The sequence below is a fragment of the Mesoplodon mirus genome, assembly GCF_964341445.2.
Source record: "Mesoplodon mirus genome assembly, chromosome: 16".
Classification (NCBI taxonomy): Eukaryota; Metazoa; Chordata; class Mammalia; order Artiodactyla; family Ziphiidae; genus Mesoplodon; species Mesoplodon mirus.
Window position 1 is genome coordinate 66716396 of NC_138992.1, and position 23641 is coordinate 66740036.

At 42.2% G+C, this 23641-nt stretch overlaps 1 protein-coding gene across 11 annotated transcripts in view; it reads right to left on the reverse strand.

Annotated features, from left to right (window-relative positions):
* Positions 1-3257: 3257 nt before the first annotated feature.
* The window catches only part of ADHFE1 (alcohol dehydrogenase iron containing 1), a 34288-nt gene continuing 13904 nt past the window's right edge, over positions 3258-23641 (reverse strand). For 10 of the 11 annotated variants that reach the window (XM_082601074.1, XM_082601071.1, XM_082601073.1 and 7 more), the window contains 7 exons: positions 23211-23316; positions 19444-19596; positions 17536-17634; positions 14827-14905; positions 14558-14654; positions 11411-11568; positions 3258-3788 (listed from right to left, as the gene is read on the reverse strand). In XM_082601074.1, coding sequence (XP_082457200.1) covers positions 3705-3788; positions 11411-11568; positions 14558-14654; positions 14827-14905; positions 17536-17634; positions 19444-19596; positions 23211-23316 — 776 coding nt within the window. In that variant the 3' untranslated portion in view covers positions 3258-3704. Of the gene's footprint in view, positions 3789-11410; positions 11569-11811; positions 12924-14557; positions 14655-14826; positions 14906-17535; positions 17635-19443; positions 19597-23210; positions 23317-23641 lie in introns of those variants that run through there. The other variant, XR_014291575.1, reaches the window with a different exon arrangement.

A 23641-nucleotide genomic window follows, 5' to 3' on the forward strand; every position in this document is an offset into this window, starting at 1 on the left:
GGTATAAAAAAAATAAAATAAAATTCAAAAAAGAAAAAGAGTGGGGAGCTGGGAAACACACACACACACACGCACACACACACACAAAGTTAGCTGTCCTGCACATAATTTCATGAGGGATTTCACATGGGCCAAAATTGCAAACAGTTATTGCAATCTGTGGAGGGTATGCGTTTATTCTGAGAGTTGGGGTGGTTGGAAAGCATAATAGCAGGAGAAACTAGACCTTCCCACCCCCAGCTGCCGGTAATTCAACCTAGGGCTTCAAGAGCCAATTTCTGCGCAAAGTGCGACTTGTCCCTGGAGACTGCCTCCCGCAGGCCATTGTGATGGTGATGGCGGGATGTGGCCTGGCCTCCTCAGCAGCTCCCAGAGGACAAGGCATTTAATGGAGGAGCCCGGGCAGCTGTCTCGGCTCGGGGTTGCTGCTCATCAGAGACCCAGCAACCTGTGCAATGTTGACCCGGAGGTGAATAGCCCCCTTTCTCATACCCACTCCCCGGCGGCAACAGTCCCTGATTAGGGTAGTTTCTAATGCAAACAACCATTAATCTTTCTCAGGGTTAAAAGGCCAGAAAAGCAATTCTTGCTCTCTCTCTATTTTGATACTGTACTTTGTCTCTATTTTACAAGAGCAGACTTACCTCACTGACCACTGGAAAATACCCTACAGCTGTGTCCACAGCTACACTAACAATGCGAGACCCAGCACAACCCTCCCTGTGCACAGGGGACGGACAGGAGTGCAACACGCCAGCTATTTATTATGGCACTTGGCAAAAATCAGAGAAACATGACCTGCTCGAAACAAATTAGTAACTTTGTATCAAGAAATAAATTAGGAATGATGTATTTTAAGTGAAAATGCCACCACATATGATAATTTTATGAAAGTAATATTATATAAACTTTTGAATACTGTTCCTTTAATTTTCCTTTCCTTAGCGAGTACATGAATCCATATAAATGAAGCTGTGACCCCTAAGGACTGTTTGAGCTTTTAAGGGAATCAATAGATAAATAGGATTTGACTTAGAAAAATGTACTTAATTGTTTTCTCAGAAAACAATTATTTATTTTTGCTACAGAAATGGATATAATCTCTCACACTCTTTGAGTAGCTGGTAAAGTCAAGAAACACATCTTTTGTATATTCTCAAATTGTAAGGGCCAGAACGATGGGTATTAGGATAAAAAACACGAAGTCTTCCTGAATCTGTTTCTTCATGCTTGACCTTTAAATCCTTCCTCTACAAAGTCATCATCAGTATGAATGCCAAACACTCCTCCTGGTGAGTCACAGTGAGACATCTGGTTCCTGGTGGAAATGGCATCGAATATTTCAGAGAGATAAAGAATGCATTTTCATATCTAAAATGATTTTACATTAAATTTCCCAAACTCAAAATCTCACGTTAAGGACAAGGTAGTACATAAAATCTAGCTATGGTATTTTCAGGCTTGGAGAGGAATTGGTTGAATAAAGTAAGACTCAGACAGACCAAGGGGCTGGAGTGGAATCCAGGGCCCTGGACCCCTGGACTCCCTAGTCTTATGCTGTTCTAATGATGCCACATCACCTTGCAAAATATATTACAAGAGGTCTCGAATTTACCTGGACTTTCTTTGAGGGGGTGGGGCACATATATATTTTTGCTACGCCAAATGTATTTTGAGACATTGGTTAACAACTTTTACTAAAGTTTCCTGAAGGATCTCAGATTGGCAGTTTCACTGTTCTCTGCCTTATTCACAAAGCTTCTGCTCTCAGATTCCATAATTCTCCTGAAAAGCTGGAGGGAATTTTAGCTAGATATAGTCTGATGGTAGAGATGAAACTCTGTCGGGACCCTCTTGTGCTTGCCTTTTGGGCACTTGGCATAAAGAATTTGAATGCTCTGTAGGAACTAAAACTATACCTTAATGATACCGTTCCTAAGTAAAAAAAAAAAAAAAATATATATATATATACACACACACACACACATAGTTATCTATAATGTATCTATATATGTGTATAAAATTATGGGGAGAACATATAAATTTTGTTATTTTTTAACAGTGGCTTTCTTCTGGATGGTGCAATGTGAAGAAATATTTTCTTCTGTGTGTCTCTTTGTACTACCGGTTTTTGGTACTGAACATATCTTATGTGTGTAATTAGAAAGACTCCCAATAAACAATATTTAAATGTTATTTTTAAAATCCCAAGTAAACAAAGATGTTTACAGAGATAAAGTAGGGCCAGGCAGGTTAAATGGCACAGTAATGCCCTTCTCATGTTTTTTAAAATCCTGATGTAATTATATACTTTATATAATTATATACTATAATATGTAATTATATACTATATATGCATATATCCTATGCCTAGTAATTACATATAATTATATATGTAATTATATGCTCTACTTGATATACTTTCTGATTAAAACTTTAATCCAGTTTAAAATATGGATAAATCTGCAAGTACACCGAGATCTAGACTGCCAGAGCTCGAGCAGTGCACTCACCACTGTGAGGAAAAACGAGCCATAGACGTTTCAGCAGGCTGGGAATAACAGGAGGCAGATGACCCAGCTACCAGGATTCAACTTGCATCCTGAAGTCTGTAAACCGCAAAACGGCTTGGTTTTGAATTAATTTATTCTGAGCACGAGAACCATTTTCCAAAGAGGGAATTACCATGTAGGTTGTTTGTGTTTTTCTCAAAAGAACAATTGCTCCACCAGAGGATCCATCTCTAATATCTTACCCCTTTGGATTTGTTTTTACCTTTTAAATATTAGTTACTAGTATTTTTATGAGTCTGACCTAAAACAGCAAAGTGATATTTTTCTTTCTTTTCTCTTCCTCTTTTAGAATTAGAAAATATGTGCTTATTGTAACAAATGCAAACAATACAGATGTTTGTAAAATAAAAAGTGAAAGTATAAAATATAAAGTAAACATTTTCTCTTAATTCTCTATCCTCCAAATTCCATTTCTTCAGTGATCCCTTTTAAGTTTGATGTGTAACGTTCTTTCTATATATATATATATATATATATATACATATTTATATATAATTTAAAAAGTAAAAATCTGACCATATTAATATATAACTGTCCTGCAACTTACTCTTTTCCACTTAGCCGTTTATCATGGACGTATTTCTAGTAGAGTTATTCTCATTCTTAATAGTAGCACAAAAACATTCCATTATTTAATATACTATGATTTATTTATCCATATATTAATGAATACTTAAGTTCTTTCAAATTTTTTATTATTAGAAAATGCACCGCCAGAAACATCCTTGCCATATTTCTTTACACACTTGTGGTAGTATTTTATAGGATAAATTTCTAGATGTGGGGTTGATGATCACTGGGCATAGGATATACACATTAATATTTTTGGTAGATACTGAGTGTTTGCCCTTTTGATACATGGAGCAGGTATAGTCTGCAGGGTTTGGGGCAGGAACATGGACCTCTAAAGTCTGGCTGAGGGTCCAGCATGGTGGGCATTTGTCCAGTGTGTTCTATGGAAGTAGCTGGACTTGGAGCATCAGGGAATCTTCTACAGGATAAAATTATATCACATTCAAGCTGGTAACAGGGAAGTTATGTGTGGAGGTGAAAAGACAAAGCTCTTGCTAGATCAACTTCTGTTTTCAGAATTATGACGGCCAATGCTAATTCTTTCAGTGAAAATGAAAATTAATATAGTTTCATTGACGCTTCAAACAGAACAGACAGATCCTCTTCTGACTGAGGGCGTGGTGCAAGCTTGGTGACCCTTTCCTGAAACAGTAAACAAAAAGAATTACTCAGGGCTTTGCAAAGACAGTTTGTAAAAGCTACTAGGTATGTAAATTAACTGAGTCACGAGAAACAGTGACTTGACAGTAGTCATAGCTTTAAAAGTCATATTTCTTGTTTGCGTCTTACTCGCTGATTCCCGGCTCAGAAGTTTATCAAGCGACGCCTCTTTGCTGCGAAGTTTTCAAAGCCATTACTCTTGCCTGAGGTCCTGAGAACAGCCTTCTGCTCAAATGTACAGAACCCAACCAGCCTCAGGAGAAACACCTCCTACAGTGACCAAGCCACACCAGTCTGGTGCCCCTGCCAGGCTCTCCCTGTGCGGAGGGCACTGTCCCAGGCACGTGTGCAGCCAGGGAGGACAGGAGGGGGTCATCCTTGGCTTCAAAGACCGTATATTTTGCAACTTGGACTTCATGTATATTACAGAGGACTTCACTAGGACATTAACTTTCAAGCTATGGGCAGCAAGTGACTCTTTTTTAAAAAAAATATTAACTAAGGTTTTATCTCTACCTTCCCAAATGAATTCAGTGATTTCCTTACTTTCTTCAGGGATTATTGAGTCAAGTCAGCAAAGACACCAGCACCTCCTACTGCTATTTTTTTTTTTTTTTTTTTTTTTGCAGTACGCGGGCCTCTCACTGTTGTGGCCTCTCCCGTTGCGGAGCACAGGCTCCGGACGCTCAGGCTCAGCGCCCATGGCTCACGGGCCCAGCCACTCCGTGCCATGTGGGATCCTCCCGGACCGGGACACGAACCCGTGTCCCCTGCATCGGCAGGTGGACTCTCAACCACTGCGCCACCAGGGAAGCCCTCCTACTGCTATTGACACTCCCGTCAGTGGCTCCTTAATCCCCAAATTTCCAGGCCTAAATGAAATTAAGAAACGTTCCGGTGTTTTGGTTGCATGTTTGTGGGTCTCTGGGTCCGTCTTCTGTGATGAGCACCTGTGTGGGACAGCACTTGGTAGGAGAGCGAAGCTCCATGGGGGGGGGCTGTGCCCAGCGCCCCACGTGGCAAACAGGTGCTCAGTAGTTACAGGATGGATTGATAAAGATGATGGGAGGGGGGATATTGGCATCTCAAGATTCACACATACGAGGTAGGACTCTGACTCCCGCACCTTCCATTTTTCCTTCTCTCAGAACTGTCACCCAGTCACTCAGGGAAAACCTAGGAGTCATCCTGGATTCCTCCTTCCCTTCCCTACAAGCTCAGTCCATCAGCAAGTCTGTCGGCTTTACCTGCAGATTAAATCCCAAAACCCACCACTTCTCACCTCCCGATCCATGGTCACTTCATGCTCCTGTCCTACTTGAAAGGCCTCTTAGAGTTGTCTCCACTTTTCGCTCCACTCTCACCCCCTAGAGGTCATTCTCCCCACAGCAGCCAGAGTGATTTTTCCGCATTGCAAGTTTGATCACACCGTTCCCTCGCTTAACACCCTCTGATGACGTCCCACTGCAGTTAGAACAAAACCATGTCCTCCAACCCCAGCTCCGACTCTTCTCCCACCCGCTCTTCTCACTTAGACCCCTGGTCCCCCTTCAGTCCCGTGAAAATGTGAATCTTCACCCTATCTCAGGGCCTTTCCCCTCTGCCTGGAATGCTTCTCCCAGATCTTCACCTGGCTGCCTCCACCTCCAATCAGAGGCCTTCTCTGACCACACTCGCTGGAGTTCCCGCCACACTGTCCCACGTGAAATCACTATCTCGTTAACCCAGGTTTCCTTCAGACCACTAATCATTATCTGAAACGATTTCATTTGTATCTTATTTGTAGATTTGATTAGACGACCATTGTCTGTCTTCCTCACTAGAACATAAGCTCCACGAGGGAGGGAAGGGACTGTTTTCTAAACTGTATCACATACAATTCATGGTATATAGTAAGACATCAATAAGTATTTGTCAGGTAAAAGGAAGAATAAAAAGGAGGAAGGATGTATACAAAAATTAACTTTAAACGCACCTAAATGTAAGAGCTAAAACCTTAAAACTCTTAGAAGAAAATGGGAAAATATTCATGACTTTGGGTTTGGCAGTGATTTCTTGGATGTGACACCAGAACACAGGCAACAAAAGAAAAAATAGATAAAGTGGACTACATCAAAATTAAAAACTTTTATGCATCAAGGAACAATACTAAGAGAGTGAAAAGACAGCTCAGAATGGGAGAAAATATTTGCACATCATATATCTGATAAGGGATTAATATCCAAAATATACAAATAATTGCTACAACTAAATAACAAAAAACCCCAAGCAACTCAACTCAAAAATAGGCAAAGGACGTGAATAGATGTTTCTTCAAAAAAGATATATAAATAGCTAATAAGCGTGTGAAAAGATGCTCAATGTCATTAGTCATTAGGAAAGTGCAAGTTAAAACCACGCGTTACCACTTCACACCTGTCAGAACGGCTGTCCAAAAAACGGAACATAACAAGTGTTGGTGAAGATGTGGAGAAATTGGGACCCTCGTGCATTGTTGGTGGGAATGTAAAATGATGCAGCCACTATGGAGAATAGTTTGATAGTTTGTCAAAAAAAACACAGAACTACCCTGTGATCCAACAATTCTATTCCTTAGGTATATACCCCAATGAAATGAAAGCAAGGACTAAAGCAGATACTTGTACATTGATGTTCACAGCAGCACTATTCACAATAGCCAAAGGGTGGAAACAACCCAAGTGTCCATCTGCAGATGAATGGATGAACAAAATGTGGCCTATCCATACAATGAAATGTTATTCAGGTAATAAGGAATGAAATTCGGACACATTTAGGACATTATGCTAAGTGAAGACACAAAAGGACAAATATTGTATGATTCCACTTACATGCAGTACCTAGAATAGGCAAATTCACAGTGATAGAAAGTAGAATAGAGGTTACCAGAGGCTGGGGGAAGAGGAGAGTGGGGAGTTACTGTTTACCATTTGGCAATAGAGCAGGGCTTCTTTTTGGGATGATTTTAAAGTTCTGAAAATGAATAGTGATTATGGTTGCACAGCCCTGTAAAATGTACTTAATGGCACTGAGTTGTACACTTAAAAATGATTAAAATAGTAAATTTTATGTCAGGTATGTTTTAACACAATTAAAAAAAAAAAGAATGGATGAACAGATGGGAGAAGGATGGGGGGACAGTGCTGAAGAGTATGGGTGAAGCCAAGGTAAAGCTTCATATCCCAGCACATCTTGTAGAGACCCTAAAGAATTTTGAAAATCCATAGCAAGGCAGAGACTTGTTCACGGTGACTTACGCACACGTTTGTGGCAGGGTCCAGAACGGAAGTTCGGTATTTGCTATGGCCGAAGTTGCCACATTATTCTGTTTATAATGGCAGAGAGTCTTATCTGATGAGCTCAAGCGCCCTTAAAACAACCCTGTTCATCTTGCATGAAGTAGCTCAGGACTCTCAGCTCAGGCCAAGCTGAGGTGAGTTTCTTGTTCACATTTCTATCCCTCAATGATTGGTTCAACAGGGGCAAGGACGTAAAGTTTGTGATATATCCTTGCACGTATCACTTGTGCCATATAAGAGCCAACCTCTCAGGATTCAGATGTGTTCCGCACTGCTATTATTTATAGACACATAAGACCGAAGGACAACTGATTAACATGGGCAGTGAAATAAATTCAGACGACTACTTTTAGCACATTCATAAAATAACATTTTAGCGGGCCTGTCTGCCAGGGAGTGGAAGGGCTCATTTTGGTAGACAGCTCTCCTCGGTAATGAAATGTTTTGATGGGAAATGTAAATGTTTCTTTCCAGAGGTTTCAGAAATCCAGCTTGGAAGATTAATTTATTCTTGCCTGCTCCCCGAGCAGCCCGGCTATGGCAGTTGGAAACCTCTGTACACAGGGCTGCTATTTGCTGCCACCAATATGGGCTGTGGTGTTTGGTTAAGAATACTGGCCTGGTTGTTCCAGAGAAAACCGATCCGTCTTTGCTGAACATAAAAGAAGCTTTATCAAATGTTGACTGCATGAAATATCCTTTCTGGTGATGTTCTTTGCAGGAAGAGTATATCCCTCTCACTACCTTAAATCCGGTAATACTAATAAAAGTGAAGATTTGTCTGCTGCATGTGTAAAATTCTGAAGTTGCCATAGCATTCCTATAAAATGTTCACTAAAAAAAAAAAAACCTAAACAAGAACCCAACAGCAGTTCAACTGCAAAACAGACAAGCTTATTTCCAATATTCCTTCTAAAGTCCTATGAATATTCCCCCCTTCCCCATATATGCATATAAATCTGTCATATTGACTTCAAAACTGAACTAGTGCCAGTGAATTAAAATTAACTGTGTTTCTCCTAATCGTGAAAACATGATCAAAGGAAAAAAAGGCAGCATCCACCTTGGGGCTGCTTTATGAACATAGCTCGAGGAAATCCTGGTTTCCTACTTTATAGACATGACTTGTATTAGAAAGATTCAATTTACCTTGCATCCTTTGTGAAACTAAGAAATTAGTTTTGTCTAATTAAGGTTCTGCTGTCTGTGATTTCCCAGTATGACATGTGCACTGAGGCATTCAGAATGATACCTAATTAACTTGCTCTTTTAGAGGATGGTCTCAAGTGTTAGTCTGGATCTGTTGCTGTTTGGAACAGCTTTTGAAAGTGGAAGCCTGAGTACAGTAGAATTAAAACCGTCCACACCTGCCAGTGTGTGCTGATGACTGGAAGATGCATTGCCACAGCAATTAAATGGCCAAGAATATCATCCAGTTTTATCTGAAACTCATGAATACCATTCTTGGAGGTTGATAAACACATATGCCTGAACATTTTCCTGGGATAAACAAGCAGAACTTTTCAGAGGACCCCCTGAAGAGTGGACACTCTTGCTGGGACCATGCTATAAGAGCCAGAGGCTACATCAAAATCGTGGTGACCACTTGGTCTCTGGTATTCCTGGACAGGCTTTCATGGCTCCTTTTCATTGGCTGAGTCCTATTAAGTCTAAGGAAATTGCCCAAAAACAAGGACAGAAGATTTAAGAGGAGAGGATTGCAGGAATGTGCTCCTTTCAATGTTCACTAGCCCGGGTTAGGTGCTATAGAAGATAGATGAGCAAAACAGACAGGCTCCTACCTTCATGGAACTTTTATAGGTTTGGAAAAAATGATTGTGATGGTCATATTTTTTATTTAGTCCCTTCGACTTACAGGTTAGGACTGTGGGTTAGAACTGGTGTCTCTGCTATACTTTTGAGACTCCTCTTTTTCTCATTCATTTATATTTTTGGATGCAACTGAGCCCACTGGGCCTGACCCTAAATTGTGGCCCATGGGCCATGTTTTGTTTGTACGTTGGGAAATCAGGGAATTCAACACAAACATCCCAATTGCTGATTTTTCTTAAAAATGCAAGTTCTGCCAACACTGGGAACTGAATTTATGCTTGGTGATAATAGACTGTAGCTGAAAAGCTGCTCACCCAATGAGATGGGTCATGTGCTTTCCAGTTCACCAAAGTCCCCACCATTCCCTAGTGCCTTAAATTACTTTGTTCATTGCTATTATTTACCTTGCTCCTATGGACAGATAAGTCTGTGAACCCAATCCACACAAATACCTTATGTGAGTGGTGAGGTTTTCAACATTCTAAGTACTTGCTAAGAGGGGAAGAAGCCAGTTTGAGGCCTTTGCTTAACTGAAGTGGGCTGAGGGAGAAGCACTGCCACTTGTAAGCAGGATGCTGTGTGAGTGGATATTCTAGCTGTTAACTCTGTTCCAACGTCAGGGATAGATACACGAATGCCTTAATTTTGGGGAGAACTGCCTTATCCTCATAGTGTTTGTTGTTTTAAATAGAAATATAGGGCTTCCCTGGTGGCGCAGTGGTTAAGAATCTGCCTGCCAGTGCAGGGGACACGGGTTCGAGCCCTGGTCCAGGAAGATCCCACATGCCGTGGAGCAACTAAGCCCGTGCCCCACAACTACTGAGCCTGCTGCGCTCTAGAGCCCGTGCTCTGCAACAAGAGAGGCCACCACAATGAGAAGCCCGCGCACCGCAATGAAGAGTAGCCCCCACTTGCTGCAACTAGAGAAAGCCCACACGCAGCAACGAAGACCCAATGCAGCCAAATAAATAAATAAATAAATAAATAATTTTTAAAGCATAGTTGATTTACAATATTGTGTTAGTTTCAGGTGTATAGCAAAGTGATTCAGTTATATATGTACTTTTTTTTCAGATAATTTTCCATTATAGGTTATTACAAGATATTGAATATAGTTTCTTGTGCTATACAGTAAATCCCTATTGCTTATCTGTTTTATATAGAGTAGTTAGCACCTGTTAATCCCATACTCCTAACTTATCCCTCCCCCTTTCCCGTTCCCCTTTGGTAACCATAAGTTTGTTTTCTCTGTCTGTGAGTCTATTTCTGTTTTGTATATAGACTCATTTGTAATGTTTTCTAGATTCCACATATAAGTGATATCATGTATCTGTCTTTCTCTGTCTTCACTTAGTATGATATTCTCTAGGTCCATCCACATTGCTGCATATACAATACTTCATTCTTTTTATGGCTGAGTCATATTCCATTGTATATGTACCACATCTTCTTAAGCCAGTCATCTGTTGATGGGCACTTGGGTTGCTTCCATGTCTTGGCTATTGTATATAGTGCTGCTATGAACATTGCATGTATCTTTTCAAATTAGAGTTTTTGTCTTTCCCGGATATCCTCATAGTGTTTAAGTGACCCTTGCCTTTCGCATTTTGGACAGGAGGACTTAGTGAGCGCTCTGGGTCTGGTGAGCATGGTGTCATCTCCTGGCTCTGAGCTCTCTGTCTTATGGTGAATTACAACAAACAGGGTCTTGGCCTGTTAGGCTCTGGTGCTATAGCACCAGACACAAGGGTATCTGATCCTATAACACAAGGGTATCTGATCCTAAATGGAAGAGAGGTCCAATGGGGGATAAACTCTTTTCATGAGAAGCTTGAGAGGGGAAACTTTACATCTATTATAATTCTACCATATAAATGATAGCTGCTCAGTTTAAATTCTTTTTTTTTCAGTTTAAATTCTTTAGGAGCATATAAATAAATGAAATAAGACTCAAAGTGACACAAATAAGTATACATATGTATAAAATATATAATCTCCCAAATATGTTTAAAAAGTGATTTTGTAATCATCTTAATTTAAAAGCCATGTCTATTCTTCACAAAATAGTAGAATTTGTAACTCTTTCTAATGGAAAATAATATTAGTGGCCTTTTTGGAATAGCTTCACATAGTTTTATAGGGGACTCTTAAAAGAGCAGAAATGGAGAAAAGGGAAATTCTGCTATACTCAAGATAAACTTGGTTGTTTTCGCCTTAAATTTTTATAAAGGATCCTTTCATTACATCGTCAAAGCTTCACGTAAGCCACAGTTTAATGGAAGAATATAAAGGCGAGGGAGCCTTGGCCCCTTCCCCCTGGGGAAGGGGAGAGCTGCTGCCTGGTGGGGAGAGACCTGGGTTGTCATCTCCTTCCCTAAGATGCCCCAAATGGACCGTGTCTCTCCTGGAGCCTCGTGCTTCTTAGAAGCAGTGAGGATGGGCTGCGTCTCTTACCTGGGGCAGTGTTCCTTTCACTAGTGCGGGGATATCGGCCTTGGAGTAGCCAATGGCAGCTAGGCCATCATCCACATCCAGATCGAATAAGAATTTCCGCAGCGTGTCTGCCAAAATGGGCCCAGCATCTGGGATCCTGGCAGTGCGGGTGTCGGCTCCTGGAAGACACAAAGCACTGACTGTAGTGAGGAGGAAGCTGGCCCTGGGTGTGATTCAGTCACAAGATAGCTGAATACATAACCTACTGCCGGCCCCTCACACTGAGGACAAGGGCACTGCTGTGCCCCCAGCCGGGAGGCCGGCTCAGCTGTCAGCCCCGCAGAAGACAGGCCATCCTGGGAGCCCCCAGAGCCTCCATAGAGAAGTCGGAGAGCGGGGAGGGGTGCTAACTTGGCTCTCACATTTCCAGTGGGCTGCTCGCCCTCTGTGTGGTGGGAAGAAGAGAAACGGCCCAGAAAAGAGGCACAGGAAGGAGACCAAGAAAGAAGGCTGGTGTTTGGATGAGGAGGAATGAGCATCTGTAGGAGAAAACACAGCTTATGTAACTTTCAAGGCTTGGAATTTGCTGACATCTAGAGGTCTACACATTCAATGTCCTTTCTCAAGGCGACAGCTTAGGAGAAGAAGACAAACGCTTTGCAAACACTTGGTGAGACAAGGATCTACAGAAGTTCAAAAACCTCCACCATTAACTGCCAAAAAGGAGGAAAGTGACAAAAATGGATTAGGCGTGGCCAGGGAAGGAGTATATTTCCTCTCTCTAGCTAGAAAACGTTTTTGGACTCTGTTGCCAAAGGGCAGGTCCCTCTAAATGTATATTATACAACCTGTCAGGCAGAATTAAGAATAAGGAGACTCTTAGAAAGCGGTATTTAACATGTAGATAATGATATCGGTGAACGAGGAAGAAGGTTGCCAGGGGTTGGAGATTTGTAAGGGCAGAATTTGGACATAATTACTAATTAATACACAAAAGCATAGAGATGTCAATCTGGAAGAGCCGGAGGTTCTGGCCTCAGGCAGGGTGGCCGTGAAAGTTCCCAGATGAAGGAATCAATCCCAAACCCTTGGAACCCATGCCCCACGCCCCCATCTATTCTGGTTGGACACATTCATCACCGGGACGTGCCGCAATCTGTAACCACAAGGTAGCATTATTTATTTATTATCAAGATGCCTCATGCTGTAGTCCAAGTCCACTTTCTCTGTATAGGTCAAAAAGAGACTAGAAGGTATGGCTCACTCCATACTGAAGTATTTTATTAAATCAGTTTTAGCCTTTCTGTTCTCTGACAGCAACCTGTTTATGTTATCCAGGAAAAGGTATAAGTAGAACCAGATACAGAGCTAGTTGGGAGAGCAGCTGGATGGAAGGTAAAACTTGCCCGACAAGGCCAGTCTGTATTACACAGCGGCAGCTCAAATATGGATTAAGTGGAGGGTGACACATGATACAGGGTTTATGAGGTTCTTATGTTCCCGGGATTGCTGTCATCCAAAGCTCCAGGTTTTCCTGTGAAGTGTTTTAGAAAAAAAGAGAAGGTAGGAAAGAGAATACATTGGTATAAAGCTAAGACAATCTAAGATTACATAGGGAATCAAAATATTTAATGCCATTTGCAGCAACTTGGATGGACCTAGAGGTTGTCATACTGAGTGAAGTAAGTCAGATAGAGAAAGACAAATATCATATAATATCACTTATATGTGGAATATAAAAAAAGGGCACAAATGAACTAATCTACAAAACAGAAATAGAGTTACAGATGTAGAAAACAAACTTACGGTTATCAGGGGATAAGGTGGGGGAGGGATAAATTGGGAGATTGGGACTGACATATACACAGTACTATATATAAAATGGATAACTAATAAGGACCTACTATATAGCACAGGGAACTCTACTCAGTACTCTGTATTGACCTAAATGAGAAAAGAATCTAAAGAAGAGTGGATATATGTATATGTATAACTGATTCACTTTGCTGTACACCTGAAACTAACACAACATTGTAAATCAACTATATTCCAGTAAAAATTAAAACAAAAATATTTAATGGCTAAATATGGAATAATATTAACCAAAAATTCCTATGCAAGAGGAAAGTATCGGTAGTTCCTCTGGCCTGGGTTTTGTCTAATAGAGGCCTTGGTTTCTCAGTAGTTTTGTTGGTGGCCTGGAATGTTAGGTTTAGGCTCTCTAAAATTTTCCCGTTTACCATACATCTAGCCTACTATTTGGGCTCCTGCCTGTTTACACTGTTTGCATGTTTACAAAGGATCTGAGTCCCAACATAGAGCTGAACAATATCCCCAGTCCAAAAGGGAAAAAGGATACAAGATCCTTGGAAAAGTAGGTGCCATGTTTCTGGCAGTACATGCCGGGAGATCTAGCAGTGGGAGGTGGAGGTGAAGCAACACGTTCGGAAAGGTATCTGTGTCGTTCCTACCTTCTTGGAACTACTCTCTCCAACGGCTCGAGCTAGAGGAGCATAATGCAGTTTTCTTTTTAGCTTTTCCCTTTCTAAAACAAGTAGGGGAAGAGATGTTTTTAAAGTTAATTGAATACTTAAGTTTACTTAAAAGAATTCTTTTATTAGAAAAATACCAATATTTTACTTAACACTGAAGTGACCCTAAATGTAACTGTATTTCTTGTAAGATTTAAAAGGCACTGTGGGTATATTATTATAGACATTATTTATCCTACAAAACAGCAAACAAATTCTTCTTTGGGGCACTTTTTACGAAGTTTCTAGTTGTTTAGGTTCTCTGTAACTGGGAACTTACTGTTACTTCCTGATTTAGATTCATTTTTAGTTCCTATTAAACAAAACAAAAACCATATATAACATGAATAGTATATAAACAGTTTCACTTTCCTTGGGGACGAAAACAGTGGAAATATTATTACTGTAAACTTAATGTAAGCAGTACTTGGTTCCATTTCATTGCTAATAGACTCTTAGAAACACAAAATTACAGAATTTTAGTGTTAGATAGGAATTTGGGCAGGTCACTGACATTTTATTATTAAATTATCCCAAGCAATATTTTTTGGTATTATTCTTTATGGTTTATCTTCAGAAGCATCCTAGGAAATGCTCCACATATGTGGGTCACAGATTTATGATTAACGGTTCATACCCAGTATTTCTGCCATCTCCAGGTGGTGCTCAGGAGACATCTGTGCCGTGAAAGTGAACACCGCTGGGGAGGTGAGTACCACAGAAAGACCATGAGGCTGGGGAGAAAGGATACACGGTGACTGACGTGGCAAAGCCAGTCTTAAACGTGCATATTCTAGATATTAAATTACTTTACCTTGTACTCCAAGCAATCAAGAATTGACAAAATACGTTGATGGCAATTGAGAGGAATCTAAGACTAAATTAAAGAATTTATTATGATTTTACCACCAGTGGGTGATCCACATTATAATCCTTTGCTTTATATGTCTTCACTAAGCCTGAAATTGGGTAAGACATTCCATGGCTAGAAAAGAAAGAAAGTCCTTATGTTGACATACAGATATCAGAAATTCAAGTTAACAATACTCTATGGGAGAGGCCTTCACAGTCTCTTGACAATATTATTAACCCACAAAGTTAGACATTCTGTTTTCTTTGATTCCTATGAGGATACATTATCATGCAGTTGATATTTGGTGTTTTCATTCACAAAACTTCTGAAATGTTAAAATTCAAATGCTCATAGAATTGTATGCATTAAAAAGTATTGATGCTTAAGTTGCTGGCCAAGCACATTGGTTAAGCTTATGATCTTGAAGAAATCAAGAATTCACTTTGGAGTTTCTTTAATAATCTTCAGGGTATGCATTTTCTATCTTGCTCTGCACTGCCTTGGCAGTGTGTTCCTTCACAAACTGAAGATGTCAGTGGGAATTTTATGAGCCAAGATGTACTGCACTAGACATGCAAGCTTGTTCCGCCAGTGATCTGTCTTGCCAATGATGGATACCTTCTTTTAAATGCTACATACTAATGGGAGTTGAATTATACGTGATTGTTTCAGCCTGAAAGGCTATCCAGAAAAGGCATTTTCGTTTTTATTTGTGGGGATTTTTTGGTTGGTTTTAATGGGAAAACTCTTTGTCCTCTCGAATTGTTAGTGAACAAACAGGACAATATGATAATTTACTAGATGACCCAGAAGATACACATTGTGACAAGTTAATATATTTACAGTTAATGTATTGAAAATGAAATGTTTTACAATAGTAAAATGGTCTGTAAGTCTATTAATGTGGGTTATTGGATGACTTTGTTTTTATTTGCTAAAAGATTTACATTTCATAGACAGATGAAGTATTTTGGTGAATTGTATGATTATCCAAAAAAAGGTGCCCCATGCCTGTCATCTCTCACGAGGCCGATCAGAAGCTATCGGTTCTCTGAGTTGTTGGATACTTAGGGACGTGCTTTACTGTTTTCGGGCTTCATAGTATTCAGAAAAATATTGCTTACCATGCTTCCGTGATGTGAAAGGGTTCATGTAACTTTCAAAGTACCTTTCTAACAATAGCCAGTATTTTAGTTTGATTTCTTTTATTTTAAGTTATATATATTCTTTGTAAAAAAGAAAAATGATCCATAATCCTATTTCCTCAAGATAGCCATTATAGAATATTTCCTTCTAGTCTTCTTATGCATATGTTTAATTTATGATCGTATTGTGCACTGGTTTTGACATTGCTTTTGTTACTTAATATTCTTTATAAACATTTCCCCATATCATTTTCTATTCTTCTAAAATATTATTTTAATAGATATTTTATTCTTTGAGTACTAAACTTCAGTTAACCATCCCCAAACTGTTGGGAATTTGGGTTGTTCCTAAATGTTTCCGTTATAAATAACTTCTAGGTGAATATCCTTATAAGGATATTCTTTGATCATATCATGATTATTTCTTTAGGCTACATTTCTAGAAGTAACATCAGTGGGGCAAAGGGTATAAACATTTTCCAAGCTCTGGGCAGATTTTGTTCAGTTGCTTCTTAGAAAGGTCGACCCATCTATGTTCCTCTCAGCAGCAGAGTTTGAGGGTGAACATTTCATTGCACTCCCCTAGCAAAGGCCAATTCTTAATTCTCCGTGTTCACTGGTTTTCAAGTTTAAGGCAACATACCAATAAAGTTCTGATCAAAAGACTAATTCTGGCTATTGACAAATATTCGAATCCCCTTCTTTCTGAGAGAGATTAGGAGAAAAAATATCCTGCGTTTGACGTTTTAAAAACCCATGACACGTGATGAAGATGTGGAGAAATCAGAACCCTCATCCACTGTTGGTGGGAATGTAAAATGGTGCAGCCACTGTGGAAAACAGCCTGGCAGTGCCTCAGACTTTAAACAGAGTTACCACGTGACCCAGCAATTCCACTCCTAGGTATTTACTCAAGAGAAATAAAAACATATGTCCACCAGGTAAACTTGTACATGATTATTCAAGCAGCAATATTCATAGTAGCCAAAAACGTGGACACAACACAAATGTCCCTCATGTGATGAATGAATAAATAAAATGTGGTATATCGGTGCAATGGAAAACTGCTTGGCAATAAAAAGGAAAGAAGTGCTAATACATGCATGGGATGAACCCTGGAAACATGATGCTAAGTGAAAGAAGCCAGGCGCAAAAGATCACACATTATATGATTCCGTTTATATGAAATGTCTGGAATTTGCAAATCCGTAGAGACGGAAAGTTGATTAGTAGTTGTTTAAGACCTGGGGGTATAGGAGGATTGGTGGGCGACAGCTAAGGGGTACAGGATTTCTTTTTAAGGTGATAAAATGTTCTAAATTTATTGTGGTAATGGTAGCACAACTTTGTGAATATACTAAAAGCCACTGAAAGTTTTAAATGGGTGAATTATATAGTATGTGAATAATTAATAGCTCAAAAAAGCTGTTACCAAAAGGAAAAAAATCTATGACCCGATAAACTGCAGTTGAATTAAGAAAATATTATGGGACACTAAGTTAAATATCTTCTTTCTATAGCATATTTAAAATCTGACCACATGTCCTAAATTATAAACATTTAAAAAATTTAAGGGCAATAGCTTAGGTGAAGAAATAAAATCTCAAATTTGCTCACCACAGATGAACACCAGCATTTCCAAAGCCAATGCCAGCAAAAGCACTTGCCAAGTGCATATTAGACCTTGCTTCAAGATCATCAGGATTTCTGACAGCCCTGTGGATGATATAAATACCTAACAATAACACATCAACATTGGCATTTCCTAGTGAATAAAGAGCCGCCTTAGGGAAAGATCTGGAAAAAAAAAGAAATGCTACTCAATAGGAAGAAAAATTAGGCAAGTTATTCAAATGACACCTTGTCTTCTAGACGAAAACCAAAGGGAAACATATTTTCTCATTAACAGTTTGAGCAAAAGCATAATAAATATGCTGTCAGGCTGCTCATGTGATAAAAGTGCCAGGGGAAGAAAGCACTGACCCTTGGACTATGAAAGCTGCTCAAGAAAAGTGCCCTGAGACTCATTCTTCTTCTTCACTTGTCAATGACCTTGATTGCGGCTGTGAGTGGACTCAGAGTAAACACATACTCAGAAGGCACAGGGCCCAGGCTGGTTTGCTGAAGTGAGTCCCTGTCGCCCGGGGCTACTTACTGGCCAAATGAGCCGCCCAGACATCTTTCTCTCTGTGATACCACCCCAAATCGGACCCACTGGAGACCTCTTTTGGTGTCTGTGGGAATTGCACATGTTATTTTAACCCTTACTACTGTGGAAGTGGGATGTTATTGTAGGGCAAGCCTTTACTTGCTCCATCCCTCCTCAGTGCCCCTTTGGAAAAGCAACTTCTCAAAGGCCCCTTTCAGATGCAGCTCAGCCTTCCTGCTCCCAGGCTTGGAAACCCTGCCCCAGGGAGGAACCCTAAGACAGCCAAGGGCACCCCTTCCCACGTGGTTTTTTGTGATCCTGCCTGGAGTGAGGGTTCTTGCTATGAAATAAAAGTGCCACAGCCGTTTTCCTCCTTTCATCTGGAAGAGTTAGGCACTGGTGTCTCTTTCCAAAACCCAGTGTTCGTTCCTTATCCCCAGATAACGAGGTGAGACAGAAGGTGATGGGGCTTCAGCCTCTCTTCTGTCCATTTCGCCCCCTTACCTCCCACAGCGGCCGTGCCAAGCCTTGTGTCCCCGTCAGACACCTGGCTGGCCCTCATCTGCATCTGCTTCTACCCAGACAAATCCTCCCTGCTGGGCTCCGAGCTGGAGGTAGTTCTGTGTCCCTCCCCTACCTCTACTACAAAAGGCTGTCCTGGGCCCCTCTCCCTCCAGGCCGGGGGAGGCACCGCGCGCACATCGAGTCCTAACCTGCCCTGTTCTTGCCCTCCGTTGTGTATAACTACAAAGGGGAGTTCGACTTTGCACAAGTCTTAATGTCTCAGGGATCAGTTTTCATCTCTAAGTATATCTTTGCTCTCTCTCAGGAGTCTATTACGGCTATTTCATGCATAAATCTTTCCAAACCTTTTAGGAATCTTTTTAGGAAGGCTTTCATATCTCCCAGGACAGACATCTCTACTCATTTATTTCTTAAATTGAGTTCATGTGCGTTTGCTCATGGGTCCACCCCGTGTGCCTCTGGACAGGGCCAACATCTGTCTCATCTGTCTCATCTGTGGTTCTCATTTCTGCCCTTGGTAGCCAGATCTCAAAGGACATCTCCCCTCCCCCAGGTTTGGTTTTGAGGCTTTGATGAATAAACCTTCTACCTGCATCCTTCATAACTTAGGGGCTCCTAGGTTGTCCCCTCGTGATCTTTCCCTTTTCAGATCAAAGGATCCAGTTTTCATCTGTCCTCATGGGGCTCCCTCCAGAGGAGGGAGCTGGTCTCTGGTGCTTCTGTATGTACAGTGACTGATTTTTTTGGTGAGCAGGCTTGCTCAGGACATTTCAGGATCTGGTGCGCCACATTTCACGTGAAGGTGGAGAATGGTTTTTCTGTTCTGTTTCCATCCCCTCTGGGCGACATACCTCTTCAGATACTTGGCAACGATCCTCAGTGCGTGGACTGCCCAAATGTCACTGATGGGGTTGCTGCCCTGGTAGGCTGGCCGAGTGATGGGATTCTCAGGGCAGGGGCTCCGCATGTGGTACGGGAGGGCAGTGTAGGACTCCAGGGCGTGACTAACAAGGAATATTTAAAATACACAGTTGAAAGCATCCTTTTCCTCCTTTCCTGCATTCAGATCACAAACTGTCTCAGAATGCTCGGTACGCACCCCCCTGTGGATATGCTTTGTAGTGCTGATCATCACAACTCATCTCACTAATCAGCCTCTTGTCCACGACAGTCATTGCTTATTATAGCAATTAACACAGTGAAGTTGACATTAACAGCACGACAATGTTTTTGACCAGTGTGTGTGAGGTTACATATGGTTCCTTTCTAGTGCCAGCACATCTTTATGATGTTGAATTTTTAAACATTTAAGTCATGAAGAAAAGCACTGAATCTGAAAAATGATTTCCTTCTAAAGTATATTTACCATTTTATACCTTGCATTGATCAAACACCACATTACCCATCCAAGAAGGGTCATAGTTACACTAGCCTCCTATAAGAGTACAGTGCAGTGGGTCGGCCCCCCAGATGTAAATTCTGGCACCAGACTTTCCCACTGTGGGCCTGAGGGGAGTCACCATCCTCCCTGTGATTCTAAGATGAGGATAAATCATAGTCTTTCTTCATGGTGCTGCTGTGAAAATTAAGTTCACATATGTAAAGTACCAGCACTCTGTAAAACTTATCATTCACCATTATTATTAATTCTTGGCTTGAACAAAAAATCTAATTCTTTCTTCTTAACATGCTCTAAATTCAGGGTTGGCTGTTTTAAGAATAAAGCATCATAAAGACACAGACCTACTTGAGAATGGATATAGGGAGGGGGAAGGGTAAGCTGTGACAAAGCGAGAGAGAGGCATGGGCATATATACACTACCAAACGTAAGGTAGATAGATAGTAGGAAGCAGCCGCATAGCACAGGGAGATCAGATCGGTGCTTTGTGACTGCCTGGAGGGGTGGGATAGGGAGGGTGGGAGGGAGGGAGACGCAAGAGGGAAGGGATATGGGAACAGATGTATATGTATAACTGATTCACTTTGTTATAAAGCAGAAACTAACACACCATTGTGAAGCAATTATACTCCAATAAAGTTGTAAAAAAAAAAAAAAAAGAATAAAGCATCAGAGCTTCCTTTACCTACTGGCCTGCCATGAATTCTAGCTAATCGACTGCAGAAGATGACAATAAACACAATCATCTAGATCAAGGATTTGTTGGGAACACAGTATAACATGAACTACTTTGTGCATGAGTTGTAGTTTTCAGTCTTAGAATGGAGAATTTACTTTCTTCTACATGTGTGAAGCAGATAACATCTTTTGAAAAAGTATTAGAACTTCAAAAAGAATTAGTTGGTGGACAAAAGCTATGGGTTTGTGGTTCTAAACAGGAAATCTGGGCAAGGCAAGAAGGAGGTGTCCACGTGGGGTGGATGGGGTGCTGATGAGTCCACCAAGGTGCAGAGTTAAACCTCTGCCCTGCTGTGCATCTTGATTCTGGGCGCAAGATCAGATCTGTCTTTAAGGGGCAGATTCACTGAGCTGAGCTCACAGAAACGATGTGTAAAACCTGGAAGTCTGATTATTGATTTATAACAAGAAATATAACTGCTGAGGGGGACAGACACCTGAGCCTTCTAGGTATCCATTCTCCCTACTGGCAAGTCTGTGGATGCCCAGTTATGGTCAGAAAGCCCCTGGAGCCCTCACGAGGGGAACTGCCTCTAAGGTTGAATACATGGGTGTGTCCATCTTCAGACCAGGCTGCTGGGCCTCAGGGGCAGACTCCTCGGGCCACGTGCGCTCTCCCGTGGTCAGTCCTTGGAAGGGCCACTGCCCTCACTCTCCTTTCTTCTGAGCCCACTGTCCGCTTTTATTGACAGCAAGGTCTTTGGGCCTGTGAGTCATTCATTTAAACATGACTGCTTTAGGCTGTTATATGTTTATTATGCACTTCACAGCTAGGGAGGGTAATCTTATTTCCAAGTTATCAGAGGACAACTCTTCAGAGTACTGACAACATTGGCCAGGATGGAGGTGGACACAGTGTTCTCCAGTCTCTTGGCGGGCAGTGTAATGCAGTAAGAGAAGCAGACCGTGGACCTGGGTAGACCTGGATGTGAACCCTAGCTCTGCTGTCTCCTGCTTGTGTGAACTTCACTCGACAGTTGTTAATTGAGTACCGATGATGTGACGGTCCCTGTGCCAAGGAGCAGGGAGGGAGGAGCACACAAGCCTGCAGTGCAGTGAGGGAGACTGGCGTGTGAAGAGCGGTGTCTCCGAAGCAATGCACAGGCCCCCAGCGGGTAAGAGCAAAGGCCAGAGTGGTTCTTAAGGAGAGGGGAGGGGAGGGGAGGGTCAGCAAAGGCTCCATCAATGACAGAATGCTCCAGTGGAAAGTGAAAGAAGAGTTCTCCAAGCAGATAAAGTGCTCAGCACTGGGGACATTGCAGGGACTTTGGCTTTCAGACAGTAGGTGTGGACAGGCAATGACAGACTTGTAAGGTAGAGGTGTGTGTGTGTGTGTGTGTGTGTGTGTGTGTGTGTGTGTAAATGCCCGTGTGTATGCACGGTGGTCATATTGCATTCTGGAAGCTTGTTGAGGCCAGTATGGAGGACAGACAGAAGGACTGTGGGATGGAAGCAGGGAGACTGATAAGGAGATTGGATACTGTCCAGGCAAGAGCTGGGGCAGGCCTGAGCTGAGGCGGGAGCAGATGGGAGAGACTGAGTCAGACAAGGGCGGGGCTCTGTGGCTCGGTGTGGGCACGTGGCGAGGGAGAAGTCCATACTGGGTCCTGCTGCTCGCTGAGGTCAGGGACCCAGGAGGAGAAGCTGTGAGGGGTGGGGGGATGGAGAGAATTGTAAGATTTCATCAACTTCAAGATGCCATGCTTTATAAGATGCACCATTAAAAAAAAAAAAACTACCACTGAGGAAGAAAACCATACTGCCGTGCCACAGATATACAGATGTGCCTTGATTTCAGAGATGTTAAAATGAGAAGAAATGTGCATGTGCAATGGGTGGAATAGGGTCTTTTGGACCAGGTGAATGTGAAGCACCCGTGGGTCCCCGTGATGCCGCTGGAACACCGGGCCCAGAGCTCGGGAGCGAGGCCTGTGGCAGAAACACTGATGAGGGAGCCGTCAGCACATGGCAGATGAAGCCAGGGGAGCACGTGGTGTGACTCCGGGCGAGCTGCTCGACATCTCCAGCCCAGTTTTCTTTTCTGTGCGGCACAGAGCTGTGGTGAAGTGATGATGCGTGTCAAGTGCCGACAGCGAGCCCTTCCAGCTCCGGCGGTGGGCGCTCCTGCCCCTGCTGTGTGCCTGAGGCTGCAGCCCTGGCATCCCCTGGTTAGTGCGGCAGAGGCAGTGCTGTGGGTCTGAGATGCTGCCTGCCAGCTGCCGCTGCTCCTCTCCCTGTGTCCCCGTGGCTGCAGCTGTGGCTGGGCCGGTCCATCCCAAACAGCAGGTTTGTGGCTCACCTAGGACCTCACCTCATCTTTACAGCTTTAGCTTTGTCACTCAGGAAAGGGGATAATGACAGCCAAAGCCAGCGCTGTTGTGGAGCACAATCAGTGAGTGCTTAACAAGTGCTTTCAGCAGTAACATACTGTCAGTCAACCGAGTACCGAAAGAGCCCCTGCAGGTGGCATGGGTACCTACCAAAGCACATCGAAGCCACTGTTGGCGATCACCCGCTCAGGCATGTACAGGGTGTGCAGCGGATCGATCAGGCCCAGTGTGGGTTTGATGGCTCGCGAAGCAATACCTAAGGCAGGGATTTTCAACAGAGGCTATAGGTACGGACACAATTTTTAAAAAATTAAATAACTTTAGGGTAACAAATTATCCTAAAAAAATTAAAATATGAGGGCTTCTCTGGTGGCGCAGTGGTTGAGAATCTGCCTGCTAATGCAGGGGACACGGGTTCGAGCCCTGGTCTGGGAGGATCCCACATGCCGCGGAGCAACTGGGCCCGTGAGCCACAACTACTGAGCCTGTGCGTCTGGAGCCTGTGCTCCGCAAAAACAGAGGCCGCGATAGTGAGAGGCCCGCGCACCGTGATGAAGAGTGGCCCCCGCTTGCCACAACTA